The following is a 17,329-nucleotide window of genomic DNA, read 5'->3' on the forward strand; positions in this document are numbered from 1 at the left end:
GATCTACCTAGAGACTTTGTGGGAGGCCAGATGAGAGGCACAGAAGTTGGCATTGGGGCAATGGAAAGGAAGGAGCAGATGCAAGAGGAAGAGTGTCACAGACCAGGACCAGGCAAGACAGCAGCTGACTGGATACAGGGTTGTGAAGGAGAAGAGCCCAAGGGAGGTAAAGTCTGAACCTCGGTGTCCAGAAGATAACAGTGTATAGAAATAGGGAGCCGGGAAAGGGAAGCAGCCTCTAGATATGGATTGTTGCTGAACTTGCTGGGGGTCGTGGGCATCTCAGCAGGACACACCTAGCTGGTGGCTGCAAAGGTGGAATGGGAAAGGGAACATGGACTCAAGAGTCACCTGCACCCTTGGGCGCCTGGGTGGCTCAGTCTGTTAAGCATCTGCCTTTGGTTCAGGGTCCTGGGATTGAGCACCATGTGGGGCTCCCTATTCAGTGGGGAGTCTGCTTCTCCCTCTACCTCTGCCTGCCACTCCCCCTGCTTGTTCTCTCTCTCTCTCTGTCAAATAAATAAATAAAATCTTAAAAAAAAAAAAAAAAGTCACCTGCCCAGAGGACCTGAAGGGAGCCTGGGTGGTGCCCATTCACAGGAGGGGAGGTAAAAGAGGCAGGGAAGTGGACAGAGGCATGGAAGATAGGGCAGCCCAGGGAACGGTCTTCACACCCACCGGTCTCTGGGTGGGGGATGCTCTAGAAATGCCAAGAGGCTCTCCCGGCACATAGTGGCATCAGCTCTCCTAGGCTGGAATTCTCTACCCTGTCAAATATGAACCCCATTTGTCTGCCATACCCAAGAGTTCTGGACCACAGGAGAAGCCTCTTGGATACAGATAGAGATGGACAGCTGACATTTGTTATACGTTTACCAGGTGCCAGGCATGCCAACTCCTTTACAGGGTTGACACTGTCCAGTGTTCTCCCTTCACATTTGAGATGGGACACAGACAGACAGGGAGGCCCAGGTCATCCAGCCCCAAGTGACAGAACAAGGATGTAACTTGGGCTGCCTGCCCCGGAGCCCTGGCACTCTTCACTACCATGCTACGTGGGCGTGTGACCTGGCCAGGAGAAACAAAACTGTTGTTTGCCCAGAATCAGGCTGTCCCAGCAGGACTGCAGCTTCCCTGCATCTCCTGAATGAGGAGGACCCTACAGAGTGCCATCCCACCCATCAGACGATCCCCAGGAGGGAGGAGGCAGGCCAGCAGAGTGGGGGACCATTTTAGAAAGCACTAAGAAGGCAGAAAGGGTCATGAAGGGAGCACAGGCTCTGGCGTGAGAAAAGGCTCATCTGAATCCTGACTCTGCCTCTCTACCTCTCTCCAAGCCTCATTATTCTGTAAAATGGGAACAAGGGTACTTGTCTTGCATGCCTGCTGTGAGCAGCAGAAGAAATCAGGTCCATTCAACACAGGGCATTGTCAGTAGACTGCGGGCCCAGCTGGACAAATGGTGCCTGATGACTCACTTCCCCACTTGTCACACCTATTCCCACTCTAGGGAGACAAGATTCCCATCTCAGCGGTAGGTAGGTGCTGCTCCCGCTGCCTCCACCCTCAAGAGCATGTATGCCAGGTCCTCTGAGAGCAGAGGTTAGAATACATACCTTCTAGGAAATACCATGGGGAAGTGGAGAGAAAAAAGCAACCATTCTGGTCCTGCCTTTCTTTCCACTTACTAGATAAGTGGTCTTAGACACATCTCCTAATACCCTAGGCACAACTTCTTTCTAATATAAAGAAGTTGGACCAGGAATACACTTCCTAAGGTCAAGTTTGAGTTCTTTGGGTTGCTTTAAATTACACATGGACTACACGTATGGAGTTATAGATTCTTACAAAAATAACAGAAGTCTTGGGTACTCAGGTGGTTCAGTTAAGTGTCTGCCTCCAGCTCAGCTCGTGGTCCCAGGGTCCTGGGATGGAGCCTCATGTCAGGCTCCCTGCTCAGTGGAGCCTGCTTCTCCCTCTGCCTTTGTCCCTCCCCCAGGTCATGCTCTCTCTCTCTCTCTCTCTCTCTCTCTCTCTCAAATAAATAAAAATCTTTAAAACAAAACAAAGGATGCCTGGGTGGCTCAGTGTTTGAGTGTCTGTCTTTGGCTCAAGGCATGATCCCAGGGTCCTGGGATCGAGTCCTGCATTAGGCTTCCCACAGGGAGCCTGCTTCTCCCTCTGCCCATGTCTCTACCTCTCTTTGTGTGTCTCTCATGAATAAATAAATAAAATCTTAAAACAATACAAAACAAGAGTCTCCTCTAGGAGTACCATCTGCCCATGCCAGTCTTCTGAGTGGCCACCCTTGGGATGGCCATGAGGCGGCCTCTCCTGACCTTTGCCTTTGTGTCTGTATTCATGCCTATAGAAATGCAGTTTGTGTGAGAGTTATGCTCTAACTTGGGTGGTTTTATGTCTGTGACTTGTTCTGCTGTCTTAATCATATTTCTTGGGAACAGTCCAAGTCCTGTGAGTTCAAAGGTGTGATAGTTCTGTGGGAGTGTTGGCACTAGGATTAGAGAGAATGGCTCTGAAAAGAAAAAAGCTGGGAAGCAAAAGTATAGGGCCACATGCAGAGGGAAGTGGCAGTAGAAAAATCAGGATTGACAGTTGAGTCTTTGTTCCTGATCTCTAGCCTCACAACAGCCAGCATAGCCATCCTGCTCTCAGCCAGGGTCTGTATGGTTGGTTACAGACTACAGGTGACAGACACACACACTGGTTCACAATGACACTCAAAACCCAGTCACAGGCTGGCCATACGCACTCAGCTACAGCAGCACACAAGCTAGCACGGACCCAGCCCTCCACTCTGCCCAGTGCAGAAATGGACATGAAACAAACCATACAGAGCGGGTTACCTGCTGGAAGCGAAAGGACTCAGACCGCTTCTTCTGGTTGAGCTGCCACTCTTTGAAGTGGAGCACAGCCTCGTCTACATTAACGATGCCCAACTTCACCTGCTCCTGGAGGGTAATCAGCTGCCGCTGGCCAGGCGTTTTCATTCCAGCGAAAGGGTCATATATACTCGACTGGGGCCTGTCCCTCCAAGGTCTGACGAGAGGCTCTGGAAAGGATGGCAAAACTCAGTGTGACAGCACCCCAACTGGGGAGGGCAGGCAGATGAGTGGGGTTAATGAGGCTGGTCATGGATTCAAGAGAACATGCCTCAGAAGAACAATTACATGCAGAACTGAGAATGGGGACGTATGACATCAAATCAGAGAGGGAAGCAGCGAATCATTTCAAAGCCTGTTACATTAAAGTAGACAAGGCCGCAACATTTTAGGAGGCATGAACAGCATCCACTGAACAAGTTAACAGAATCCCCCAAACCTGAATTATTGAGAAGCCATGAGACTAGCATTTCTCAACTTAGACACTATTGACACCTTGGACTGGAGAGTTCTCTGTTGTTGGAGGGCTATCTTGTATACTGTAGGATGTGTCGCCTCATCCCTGGCCTCTACCCACTAGATGCCAACAGCATCCCCTACCTCAGCTGCAACATCCAAAAACATCCCAGACGTTGCCAAGTATCCTCTGGGAGGCAATGAAGGGAGAGGAGAAATCACCTCCAACTAAGAACTACTGCTTTAGATTAAAATCTACTCCCAGGAAAGAAAATACAGGAAATTCTAGGTAGGATGCTTTTCCCAACATACTCCAGCCCTCACTATCCTCCCTGCCTCCGAGCAGCATGGGCACAATGACTATGGACCCATGGACATGAAATGCTTGAGAAGACTGGGATGTCAATGGAACCTGATCTATCTCCAATGTCACCAGGTATAAATTAGGTGCTATGTCCCAAGTAGCTCTCCTTGGGTTGTTCCTCTGCCAACCTTTCCTCCACACTACAAATTCATGGTTCTCTGCTTTGGAGATTCTAAGGAAATATGAAGGCAACCCCTCTTTCTCCAGGCTGTGACTCCACTAGGTTCTGTGAAGAATGAGCTACTTGCAGATGTGATGGGGCCACCGGGGCTTATGAGGACAACTCAACATTTTATTGCTCATTTCATATAGGACTATCTTTAAATTTCTCTAGCAGGACCCCATCTGGACATTGTGATTCAGGGGGAGAGCAAGAAGGAAAAAGAGAGATGACTTCAAAGAAGTTCATCTGTCATTCTTCCCAACCACTCACTCATCTGTCTATACACACCCACAAACCTTTCTCCCAGGTTTGCCCTCCTCAAGGCTGTCTTTAATTGTGCTGGAAGATGGGGTGTGGGGAGAAAACAAAATGCATTAAGCCAATCAATTCCACTCTTACAACCTAAGTCCTTCAAAAAGCTTAGATGGTGTCATTTCTCCTTTTCAAAAGAATCAACAGAATAATACTGAATGCCTCTGTTTAACACAAGGAAGTTGACCAAGAAAAAAGGAGTACTTATCGCCTCATACTTCCTCAAAAAGTCTTTTGAGGAGGAAAAAAAAAAGAAGAAAAATGCAAGCAAAATGTCTCTTAAATAAAAGCTGAATGAAAGTGTAGTTTAGCTGGTACAGATAGGGTAGGTAAATAGCAAGATAGGGCTGTATCCTTAGGTAAAGCCTTGGTGCCAGGCTGCCCACTTTCATCCTGTTGGCACCAATCTCACTATTTACACTGTGCTTTTGTGTGCTCTCACAGACACATTCTAGTGTGTTCACATTCTCAGTATGATTAATTTGTACACTATTCTAGGGCACCCCAATCTTTTCTCCTCCACCTTTACCATCATTACAGCACCACCTATGGTATCCCCTGGATCTCTCTGTATTTCAATGCTAAGAGGTTGTTACACCGGAAAATCACTGAAGCAGGGGTGCCTGGATGGCTCAGTTGGTTAAGCGTCTGCCTTTGGCTCAGGTCATGATCCTGGAGTCTCAGGGTTGAGTCCCACAGCTGGCTCCCTGTTCTGTAGGGAGTCTGCTTCTCCCCCTGCCCAACTCCCGATTCATGCATGCACTCTCTCTGTCTCTCAAATAAATAAATAAATAAAATATTTAAAAAGATAGAAAGAAAATCATGAAAATCACTGAAGCAGGAACACTTCTACCACCCAGAAGTTCAGGTCAAACAAAAGAAAGCTGAGGATGTGTGGCTTACCTTTTTTCCTGATGCTCTCTGAGGAAACATAAAAATTCCCAGGCCGCTCTTGACTTTTTTCTGCAAAAACTATGAGATAAAGAATATTATAGGTAAAAGCCAAATCAGATTTCTTTCTAAAGGGCTTTATAATGTTTTATATATTTACTGAAAAAATTGCCAAAATTGTATATAAAAATGGAAATGATGGATCACATTTTGGACCACCATATTCAGGTCTGTAAATCAAAACTCCAGTCAGAGGCAACTAAGGTGCCAAAGCTAGAGGGATCATGGAAGAAAAACAGCCCAAACAGACTAGGTCTCAAAGCCAGAAAGCCAAAGCCAGCCAGAGGACATGATGAATCATTAAAGAAAAGAGTAATGTGAACGAGGATGCGAGCTGGACCCTGGAATACCCTAAACTGGCTATGGAACACCCCGAAGCTTGAGAATAAAAGGAAGTGCCACTTAACATGTCAACAAGACAAAACACGGAGCAGTGGAGCAGATAGAATGCGTGCACGGCTCTATAGGGACTTAGATGAAGTCAGTCAGTGAGCAACAGACCCACAAAAGCTAAAAAGAAAAATGGAGACATGACAAATGTTCCCTTGGTGGTAGGAAAGCATAGTGATTAAGGCTCCCTGGATTCATATCCTGGCTTTGCCACTTAGGCACCATGTGATCTTGGATAAGAGTCTTGGCCTGTCTTGGTCTCAGTTTTCTTATCTATAGAATGGTGATGATAACAGCACCTTCCTCAATGGTTGTTGTGATGATTACATGAGTTAATATGTGGAAAGTGTTTGGAATAGTATCTGGCACAAACAAGCTCTCAATGTTAGCCAAACCTTGAGATGGATGCCAATAGCACAGTAGTACTTTGACATGCTAGTTAACATGAGCAATACCTGCGTGGTGCTCTACAGTTTATAAATGTATCCTCCCATCTGATCCTCACAATCAGGCTCTGACCCAGTATATTAGGTAGGATTATGATAGATGCATAGATGTCTACATGTATCACTATTGTACCCATTTTACAGATGAGGAAAGGAAAGCTAAAGAGTACGAAATGACTGACCTCATGTCCCAGGCTGTACGGCTGGGAAGTACAAAGGCTAGGGCACAAACCCAGGGGTTCTGGCCTCCAACCACTGCCTCTCTTTCCTTTGCTTCCCTAGCTGCCTAGTCCTTCAGGGAGCATTAAGAATCACCTGTGCCCCTGTCCCAGCTCCCACAATGAGCCATACCAGTAACACTCTCTCCTCCCCTCATACCGTTTAGGAATTATCAATATATATTCACATGCTTCTTCTTTTGGGTTCACTTAGAAGCAGACCTGAGGACAAGGATCCAGGTGCAAAGAGTCGATGTGGGGAGTGATGGAGGTGAGACAGGGAAGTGGATAAAACAATACAGGGTGGGTATCCAGGAAGTTACCAGGATGGGCAAGCTAGGGAACTCTGGAAAGCAATGTAGAACACACACCTCAGAGTTCTCCCAGCAGAAGGGCAAGGATGCTGGGGTACTCAGCCACCAATCTATCAGTCACTAGATTCCAGGGCTCAGGGGTGTTAATCCCCTCAACTCTTCCAGCCTGACTTGCTAAGGCAGATGGGGCTCCAGCTACCAGAGAAAGCAGTCAGACTAAGACACACATGTCCTGATAGGCATAATCCAACCAGGAGGCACAGAAATATAAAGAGCTAGGGGGATGTAGGGAGAGCACCAATAGTGACTGCTGCACATGCCAAAGGAGATGTTACCCAAGGGAATGGCAAACTGCAATCACGGAGAACACCTGGCTACAAAATGTCCCTCAACTGTATTTCTACCCAGTTTAGGGTTGCCAGGTTTAACAAACCAAAACCAAAATTGTAAAAAAAAAAAAAAAAAAAAAAAATGCAGGGATCCCTGGGCGGCTCAGCGATTTGGTGCCTGCCTTCGGTCCAGGGCGTGATCCTGGAGTTCCAGGATTAAGTCCCACATCGGGCTCCCTGCAAGGAGCCTGCTTCTCCCTCTGCCTGTGGCTCTGCCTCTCTCTCTCTGTATGTCCCTCATGGATAAATAAATAAAATCTTTTTTTAAAATGGTATTTGGAACAGAAATTACTTGCCATTGGTCTGAAATTCATATTTAACTGGTCGCCCTGTACCTGGGATTCTGGTTGAGGGCTATCTTCCCCAATTTGTGATCTCCTTTTGTCATACCTTCCACACCTTTTTATACTATTAAAAATGGAATGGAGGTCAGATGCACAGATCTGGCAATTCTTAGCTCTTATAGTACTTGGAATCCTATTAATACAATCAAGTCCTAAAAGAGCGAAACTGACAACGCATCAGTATCTACTTGATTTTCCAGGGATCCCTGTGAAGAAGTCAAACCCAACTCTCACCAATTTGTATTAGTGTAGGTAGGCAGACATCCTAACATAGTGGTAGAAAGCTGGGACTGTGGAGTTGGGCACCCTGAGTTCAAATCCTGACTCTGCTACGTGGTAATAGTGACCTCTGTAAGTCTCGGTTTTCTTCATCTGTACATTGGGGAGGATAACAGCCCTTACCTAAAACATTAATGTAAATATTAAATGACACGTTCCAAATAGAGTACTCTTGGTAGATTTCAATAAATGTTAGCTATTAAAAAATCAATAATAACAATAGTTTAAGGAGATAAAAATTTATGAGGGTTTTTGCCATTTGGAGTAGAGGTAAACCTTGTTTACCTCCCTGTCTTCAGAATGCTTTCATAGCATCCAGGAAAGCCAGAACTGAATTCTGATCATGGCCTGTGAGCCAGCTCCAAAATCTGCCCTGAGCTCTAACACCATCTCCTGGGGCTGGTTAGAGACCATTCAGAAGGGGATAGTCTCTGAGCAATGGTTCAGAAGTTAAGAGAATCCAGGGACTTCTGGCTGAGAAGCCTGAAGACCTCGCTGAGCATCACTCCCTGCCATACTTGCCTTTAGAAATGTATGGTTCATTGTCAGACAGGTGATGAGTACCAGAAGCATTGGCCTCTGGCCTAGGCACGGGGACGGGGGGCCTGTTGGCCAGGTCCACAGGAAAGGCCTCATCATCATCCACCGTGTGATACACATCTTCCTCCTGACCACTGTGGTGCAGCTCCCTCTCCAAACTGGCCATTCCCATGCTGTTACCTAGAAACACAGAGACAGGTGCCTGAAAGCAGTGGCTAAACAAACTCAGTGACTGACAGTCATAAGAGCAGAGAGAGTGGACCATAACTTATTTGTACAGTACTGTCTTTTGGCAAAGATCTTCTCCTATATTGTCCCCTGTATGATCTACTGAGAACCCCATGCGAAGCAACTGAGAAAACACTGATGCAACCTTCATTTGCCTGCCCATCAATGCAGCAAAAGGGAATGAGCACTAGGCTCATCTTAGTTGTATTGCTAGGATTCAGTTATTCATCCCAGTGGAACTATAGAAAAGAGAGCATAGCCCCCAAAGACAAAGGACACTTGGAACCACCCCCAGGTTCCCAGGCAGCAGCGTGAGGGTGGCCAGAGACCTCACCACCAAAGGTTCCAGCATCCTCATCTTCAGCATCAAAATGACTTTGTTGCAAGTGCTATTCCAAGCATATTACCTGAGTTACCTCCTTTGATTATATAATGACATTGTGGAATAACTACAATCATTATTATCATTTTGCAAATGAAGAAACTGGGCCCTTTGGGATTTAAATAACTTGCCCAAAGTTACTTAGAGCCAGACTGGCATCCAGGAAAGCTGACTCCAGAATTTGTGCTATTAACCTCCATGCTCTACTACTCTTTTGCAACCTTTGCCCCCACTCTGCTCTCCATCAACGAGAAAGATTTATGACAGAAGCATATCAACTCCTCATCTGTCCTTGGGGTCCCACAGCCATAAGGTTTTCACTGCCTCTTTCCTGGTGACAGGCTGCAATATTCTGTGCCGGGACCTGAGTGTTGTATCCCCTTGGCTTTGAGAATCTCAGCAGACCTGACTTTGTATGCCATTGCTCCTCATACACGTGAACTGTGGTGACCCTGGGCACATTATATAACCTCTCTGAGCCTGATTTCTCTCTGAGACCTATTCACAGGAGTATTGTGAAGACAAAATGAGATGGTAAAGGAAATGCAGCCAGTGCCTACACATAGTAGGTGTTCTCCTCTAACTTCTTTCTTCTCCCCAGCACCATGCAGTCAACAAATCTTTATTAAATACCTGTTTGAGATACAGGAATGAATAATGCTTGGGCCTTCTTCCTATGGGATTTCCAATCCAGTGATTTATTGGAAGATTTTTAGTTGCATCTTTTCTGAGCTGCAGGGAGACTGCTCTTGGCTTCTCTGTATCCTGAGTCCAGAGGACTGACCAACCAGGGGGCCCCAACTCATCCCAGGGCTCTAAGTTCTGAGGCTCTGCCTTCAGGAAAGTTTCCAACTAGTGAAGAAGCTCCCACCTGTTTACCTTTGAACATCTTGTACAAGGGCATGAGTAGTTCTGGAGAAGCTTGTCTGATGTCAACAAAATGAGTTGTCCTGGGTAAACAGCTGGCTACCCTACCAGTGACAGTGATTCCCAAGGTGCCTACCCCCATGCACACAAGAACTTAATTCTGCTTTTACAGTGTGGAAGCAGCCATAGACAATACTAAATGAATGGATACAAAATGTTCCAAGAAAACTTCATTTACAAAAACAGGCAGCTAGCCAGGCTATGGTTTATCTACCACTACTTAGAACTTTTCTTTCCTCTTCACTGTCAGAACTACTTCTTCCATCCTGAATTCCATCCTCTTAGCACCTGCTTTCTATGCCTACTTCATCAACAGGCAGGCCCCCATTAATTATAAATGATTGGACGGAGTTAAGGAATTAGCCACACAATTTAACACCCTCCTTCTCTGACCTTCAATGATAATAATAATGAGAAGAATGACAACAATCATAAGCCTTCATTGCTTGCTCTATGCCCAGCCCTGCTCTGAGGCCCACTGGACAATAATTCATTTAATTCTCACAACATTCACCTGAGGACACTGAGGCCCAGAGGAGTTAAGAATTTGTCCAAGGTTTTCCAACCAACTGAAGGGGGAACTACAGATCAGTGTTTGTGTTCTTAACCATGACACAGCACAGGCTCAATTTAACAATGTTTGTGTATATTTCCCTATGTTCTCCACCCTCACCAGGGCCCTGATCACATCTTATTTTCCTCTGTGTCCTTCAGCCCAACATCCAGAGTAGTACTTTGCTTAGTCAGTACTCAATAAATTTTAGTCAAAAGAAACATACGCATTTTAAAACAGGTCTTGTCGAAGGCAGCTTGTTATCCAGATGAGTGGCTCCAGTGGTGGGAACTCCTGGCCTACTTTTACAGGCCAATGGGGGAGCTCACGGGGATGGAGTGTGTTCAATCATGCTATCTGCCAGGTATGTGGCAGTCCATTCCTTTAATGGAGTAACCATCATATGGAAACAGGCAATGTCTTACATTTGTTTCTCTTTCCCTCTTTTTGCCTTCCTGTTCACAGTTGCAAATTACCTTCTAAAAACTTGCGAATCATGGAGTCCTTACTGGTCCGAGAGAAACCATCTCCAGGGATTGGATTAGATGCACTGGCCTGAAGCATTTCGACATCTAGAAGAAAAGGAGACTAAGAGTTTATATGTTGTTATTCCACATAGGCAAGGAGATTATACAGATGGATATACAAGGTTTGACAAATCAAAAGGACCAAGAAATTCAATAATTAATTAATCTATCCATCTTCCTTTGCATTCATCCATCCATCCATCCATCCAACAACTATCTATTACTTAATAAGGACTCCCTGTAAGTGTGAGGTATAAAGAAGAGTAACATTCATGACCCTCAGGCCCTTTCCTAGACCACAGGTCTCAACAGGTAGATATGCTCATCTGCATTTGAAACAATGGGCTTAATTTTTAAGTGTATAACTATAGCATTGTTTATAACAACCAAAAAACAACTGGAAGCAAAAATAACAAAGAATAGGTATACTGCGGCTTACTCAAACAATGGAACAGTATGCAACAGTTAAAAAGAACATGTTGGAGCCACTTCAATCAATATAGTGCCATCTCAACCAACATAGCAACAAGAACTCTATTTCTAGGTCACCCATGGACTTGATTATTTATAAGGAGGAAGCATATTGACTTGGTTTTCACTATTAAACATAAACCCACAAAGACCCAAACCATGTATGAAAACCATTCAGTTAGCACAGTACCTTCTACTCTAACCTGAGTAACCAACAGTACCCTATTACTTTATGATTCTGAAGTATGCTTTTTGGGAGCAATATTTCAACCCTGCATTAAAAGTAGACCTTTGATATTATCAAAGATTGCATTCTCTATGTCATATCACATAATTACTGAGGATTTATTTGCTTAGGCAAAATAGTTTGAAGTTGAATAGTATACTTTGAGAAAAAATCGTTTGAATGTAATCAATATACATAGATTTGCCATTTCCTAATCACTTTGATCTTTGGGAACCAGCTAAATAAAATCTGGTGGATTTGTATGAAGATTTCTCTGTAACTATGTCACATTTCCCAAGAATAGTCACTGAAAAGAGGTCATGGTCATGAAGTAGTATTAAGGATAATAAACTTCATGTGATATAATCCTAGTTTTGAAACAAAATATTTGTATATACATAGAAAAAACTAGAGAGAAATATGTCAAAATGCATATAGTAGCTATTTCTGAAGTAGGGTAGAATATGGACATTTTATTTTCTATTTTATATATTTCTTTGTCTTCCATATTACCCACAGTGGCTTCTTTGGCTTTCATAAATGAGAAAAACCTTATTAACACTTTTCTTAAAGATCCAGGTAATTATGATCAAATATGTACAATTAGATTTTCAAAGCAAAAATAATTTCAGGATATTAAAAAAATAAATTGTGGCTCACTTGTCAATTATCAGGTTAATTGATTTTTTTAATTATAAAAAAAATGACTGATTTTAAACTTCCCAGGGACCAGATATTACATTATTACATAGCAGAGCTCTTACTGGACCTTGTTTCAAACTTCCATATTCCTGTGATAATTAAATACAAATTTTATGACCATAAAATAAAAATCATTGAATGAAGAATATTGAATGAAAAAGTTACAGACTGATGTTTTTCAGTATGATATGGTTTATATAAAGTTTTAAGGCTTATAAAATATTACAAGCTGGGAGGGATAAATGTTGAATTCATGGTAATGGTTGCCTCTGGAGAGGGAAAGGGGGACAACTGGATTCCAGAGGGGATTCATAGGGGGCTATAATACATACTTTAAAAAAAATCTGAGACAATAACAATGAAAGGAAAAAGAAATACATATTTTTGATTAATCAGAATCTTTAACAAATATATTTTAGAAAAATCAATATAGTACCTATTGCCCCCAAGAAGGGGAGAATAAGATTCTATATTTGTATTTGATTATATATACAAAAAGAAGCCCTGGAAGTAGATGTAAGAAATTAAGATCAGCAGTTTCCTAGCACGAAAAAGATAAGGGACAAGGACTAGAGAAAGACTTTTCACCATTCACCTTTTTATACTTTAGATTTTTAATCTACTGAAAAAAATATATAAAGAAATACAGGGCTCAGATCATGTTTGTGTTACCTGAAGTATCACCTGAAAAAGAAGAAAAATCCATTCCTTTTTTCTACCTTTTCAGTTTATTGTGGAGACATTACATTGACTATAGTCAATAGTCCAAAGCTTGATACTCTCTAGTCCAAAGCTCTGTGATTCCAAATGAGGAACCTCTTCTGTCACCACTGAATTCTATAATGTAAACTGTAGAGAGATAAGGGAACTGATTCTGAAACATACCCACAGTTGTTTTCATTTTAAAAAATAAATCAGGATCCCTTGATACAACACACTGAGGAGATCACAGCACCATTTCTACGGTATTCTTGCCAAAAATTCACAACCTCAGTCCAACCACAGAAACCATATAACAAACACAAATTGAGGGGCATTCTAGAAAATAGGTGATCAGCACTCAAGACAAGGAACGACTGGGGGACTTTTGCAAATTGGAGGAGAAATAACCACATGCGCTGTGGAGTCCTCTGTAGGCTCAGTATCTAAGATCCCATCAGCATCTAGCATCCCACCTACAGAGGTAGGGAAAACTAGGACATCAGGAGCAAGGCCTAGAGGTCAGGTGTTGGTACTACACCAATGTTAATTCGGCTTTACTAATTATGCTGTGGTTGTAGAAGACGCTAGTACCAGGGAAACCTGGATGAACAGTATACAGGAACACTAGCATTTCTGCAACTTTCCTCTCATCTAAAAGCAGTTCAAAATAAAGGTTTTGTTTCTTTTTGAAAAAGGAGGGGGGAACTGGAGGATGTGGGGAGATTTGAAAAGCAGAGAAGAAAATGCAATGGGAAAACTAAAGAAGCACAGTCCCCAGGGATGACCTACCTCCCCTGTCCACCTATGTACCAAGTCACCTTCCAGTGACACTTGTGAGCCATGCACATTGGGTACTATGACCAAGGTGGGGCAAAATGACCTACCTGTGACAAACAGATCTTTCTATATTGTAATCATACACACCTTAACTAGATCTGCTAAATATCAGTCCTGGGACCTTAGTAGAGTTATTTCTCCTCCTTGAGCTTGGAAGGGTGAAGAGAGGCTTGGGACTAGGATCAATTTTGATTCTTCCACTCCTGGCTGGAGGATCTCAACACCCATCAGTCTGACACCAAGCAGATTGTATTAGATCCACCTGATCATGCAGGCTCACAAGATGACTGAGGGCACCAGTCTACTCAGGAGGACGCAGGACACAGGCCAGCAGGACAGGGCCCAGGAGCATTCCTCCTTGAGGGCAGTCTTTGTGCCAAGTCCAGCAGCTTACATGCAGGGAGATGAGATCTGTGTCAGGCAGATGGAAGGAGCCACTCTAGTGAAAAGGCCATCCTCATGGCCCACAAGAGTAGCACTCTCATGGCAACTCCTCAGGCACACTTCCAGAGTCCTCCAAGCATGACAGTCACTGTTCTCAGGAAAGCCCAAAGTGTGCTGTCCCTTTCAGGTACTTAGAGTCCACATATAGCTCCTCCCAGTTCCAGATGCAATTTACCAACCAATTAGGGGTCATTTTTATCATAGACAATGTTGCCTAGAAACATAGTTGACATTCGGACTCTTATCAGGTTACCAGGGTAACAGAGCTGGAAAGGCAACCGAAGGTCAAATTCTCAAGCAGAAGGGGAAATGATAGCTGTTACATTTAACTCTTTGCCCATGATTATCTTGGGTCAAGTTGTTTAAATCCTCTCAGCTTCTCTTTTCCTGTCTGTAAAATGGTGATAAGAGTAGTATATATATCTCAGAGGTTTGCCATGCGTATTAAATGAGAAGCTGGCCACATGCCTAGCACGGTGCCTAGCCCAGAGAAAGTGCTAAAAATGCTAGCTGCTACTACTATTATTCCTATTGTCTTTATTATTAAATTATATACCTAAGCTAATGTCCTAAGCAGAGAACAGTTTTTTTTAAAAAAGGACTCAATTCATACTTAATCATTTTTTTTTCTTTTAAGATTTATTTCTTTATTTTAGAGAGAGTGGAGGAACAGAGGGAGAGGAAGACAAAGTCTTAATCAGACTCCCCACTGAGCAGAGTCCCAATGCAGGGCTTAATCTCATAACCCTGGGATCATGACCTGAGTCAAAACCAAGGGTTGGATGCTTAACTAACTGTGCCAACCAGATGGCCCCTCCCTATTCTTTTTTTTTTTTTATTTTTAAGATTGTACTGATTCAAGAGAGACAGAGACAGAGATAGTGAGAGAGAACACAAGCAAGCAGGGGAGGAAAGAGAGAAGCAGGCTCCCCGCTGAGCAGGGAGCAGAGTGCATGGCTTGATACCAGGACTCTGGGATCATGACCTGAGCCAAAGGCAGACACCCAAGTGACTGAGCCACCCAGGTGCCCCGCCTTTACTTATTCTTTTTTTTTTTTGCCTTTACTTATTCTTAACAATAACTTTGTTTGAAGTCAAATCTCCTTCAGAGTAACAAATGCTTATGAGTTCATTCTAATATCTGAATTTTGACACATATTCTCAAATATCACACGTACTACATTTCCTAGTAAAAAACTATGCCCATTTAACATTTTTATATTTGAATATACTTGAAGCATAGGAGAATTCTTTTTTTTTTTTTAAGATTTTATTTATTTATTCATGAGAGACACAGAGAGAGAGAGAGGCACAGGCAGAGGGAGAAGCAGGCTCCATGCAGGAAGCCCGACGTGGGACTAGATCCTGGGTCTCCAGGATCACGCCCTGGGCTGAAGGCGGCGCTAAACCGCCGAGCCACCAGGGCTGCCCCGCATAGGAGAATTCTTAAGATAACAAATGCCAATGCTTTATAATAGAATTATGTGTGGAAATCTGACTCACAGACAAGGTTTGCCAGGCATTTTCTGGATCGTGGCTCTTAAACACCAAGTCCCAGACAGACAGAGCTGCAGGCTTCTCTCCTCCTTTGCCAAGGCTCTACTGATGCAGTTCAGACCTGAGTTGGAGGCCCCATGCCTGTTTACCCTGTGCTTTTCTGAGGTCTATCACGTTCTTTATTCGTGGGCTCAGCAATGAACACCGAGGGGAAATTCTAGCAGCTCTTCAATGCCTTCTGGCCCCATCCTGTGCTGCCAGGATTATATAGGTAGAGGCTGACCTTAAAGACAGAGGCTAAATCCAGAACATGTGAGGCATGGCTGGAAGAGCATGATGTGCACAGGGTGCAGAAAAGGGAAGGAAGGTGATCTGCAGACACAGGAGAAAGCCTGGGGATCAGCAGTAAAGACTCTAACAAGGGCCAGAGCCAAGTGAATCCTCTGCATTCAGGGGGAAATCAAGTTAGAGAAAGGCAGCAACTGAAGCCAGGTGAGCAACAGAGATGAAGACACTGGCCACTGACTGAATGACTAGTGCAGGTCAACATCAGGGCCAGAGGTAGGGGGTACCTGCATGGACTCTGGCATCCTGGAGAACTGGGTTCAAACCCCGGCTCTGACTCTTACTAGCTCTATATCCTTGGGCAAGATATTTGATATCACTCACTTGTGTATCTCCATCTGTTAAGTGGGGATAAATAGTACCTACCACACAGGAAAATGGTAGGGGCCAATGGAGACAATGCTTGTAAAATATTTAGCAACAGTGTGAGGCACTAAATATTAATGGATACCATTATTATATTGAGGCAACCTAGATAGTGTATTAGTTTTCTACTGTTGCCATAAAAAAAATTACCGCGAGCATAGTGGCTGAAAACAACGTAAGTTTATTACCTTACCATTCTGTAGTTCACAACTCTAAAATGAGTCTCACTAGGCTGAAATCAAAGTTTTGAGAGGACTGCCTTCCTTTCTGGGAGCTCTAGGGAAAACAGATCTCCTTGCCCCTTCCAGCTTCCAGAGGCCACCTGTACTCCTTGGCACCAGGAGCTCTTTCTCCCTCTTTCAGACCAGCAATGCCAGGCACCAAACTTAGCTGGACTGAGTCCTTCTCACAGAGTCATCTCTGGTCTGTTTTCCGATTCCTTCTTCTACTTCTAAGGATCTTTGTGATTATACCTGTATTATATATAGGGTCTATCCCTGTAATCCAGGACATTTCCCCTTAACTTCAGGCCAGGGGAGTAGCTACTTGAATTCCATCTGCAACTCTCCTTCTCCTTTGCCAGGTCATCTAGCCCATTCACAGATTAAGGGGCTCTACTCTGCCTACCACAGATGGAAACAAGTACCAGTACAGTTAGCCTGCCACAAATTTCCTTCCTACACGGGGCTAGCAAGGGCAATACGACACAGGGATTAGGGCACACTCAACTCAAGTAAGTCCATCGTGACCACACATGGCCTCAGCAGCCCTGGCCTGGTGTAGGCATTGCACACTGCCTTAAATGAAGTTACCTAAAAATGACTTTCTTTCCACTTATATTTTAAATAAAATGACTCTTTTCATACTGAATTGAACATAAATATCTTTGAGTTAGACCAAAGACAGCAAATACATACGTTGACCTCTGAGTCTCTATTCTGTATACTCAAGGCAGACACTCACCAGTCATAGCATTCTTTCTGGACTCAGAATCTTTAGCACAGCTCCTCAGGCTCTCAATACCAACTAACCTACCCTGGCACATGAAATTATTTT

At 43.8% G+C, this 17,329-nt stretch overlaps 1 protein-coding gene across 3 annotated transcripts in view; it reads right to left on the bottom strand.

Moving 5' to 3' along the window:
• PIK3AP1 (phosphoinositide-3-kinase adaptor protein 1) overlaps positions 1 to 17,329 on the bottom strand; it is a 118,413-nt gene that overhangs the window by 23,535 nt on the left and 77,549 nt on the right. For all 3 annotated transcript variants that reach the window (XM_025466755.3, XM_025466754.3, XM_035707665.2), the window contains 4 exons: positions 10,633 to 10,728; positions 8,049 to 8,246; positions 5,099 to 5,167; positions 2,865 to 3,070 (listed from right to left, as the gene is read on the bottom strand). In XM_025466755.3, the coding sequence (XP_025322540.1) occupies positions 2,865 to 3,070; positions 5,099 to 5,167; positions 8,049 to 8,246; positions 10,633 to 10,728 (569 nt within the window). The remainder of the gene's footprint in view (positions 1 to 2,864; positions 3,071 to 5,098; positions 5,168 to 8,048; positions 8,247 to 10,632; positions 10,729 to 17,329) is intronic.

Source organism: Canis lupus, chromosome 28, assembly GCF_003254725.2.
Source record: "Canis lupus dingo isolate Sandy chromosome 28, ASM325472v2, whole genome shotgun sequence".
Lineage (NCBI taxonomy): Eukaryota > Metazoa > Chordata > Mammalia > Carnivora > Canidae > Canis > Canis lupus.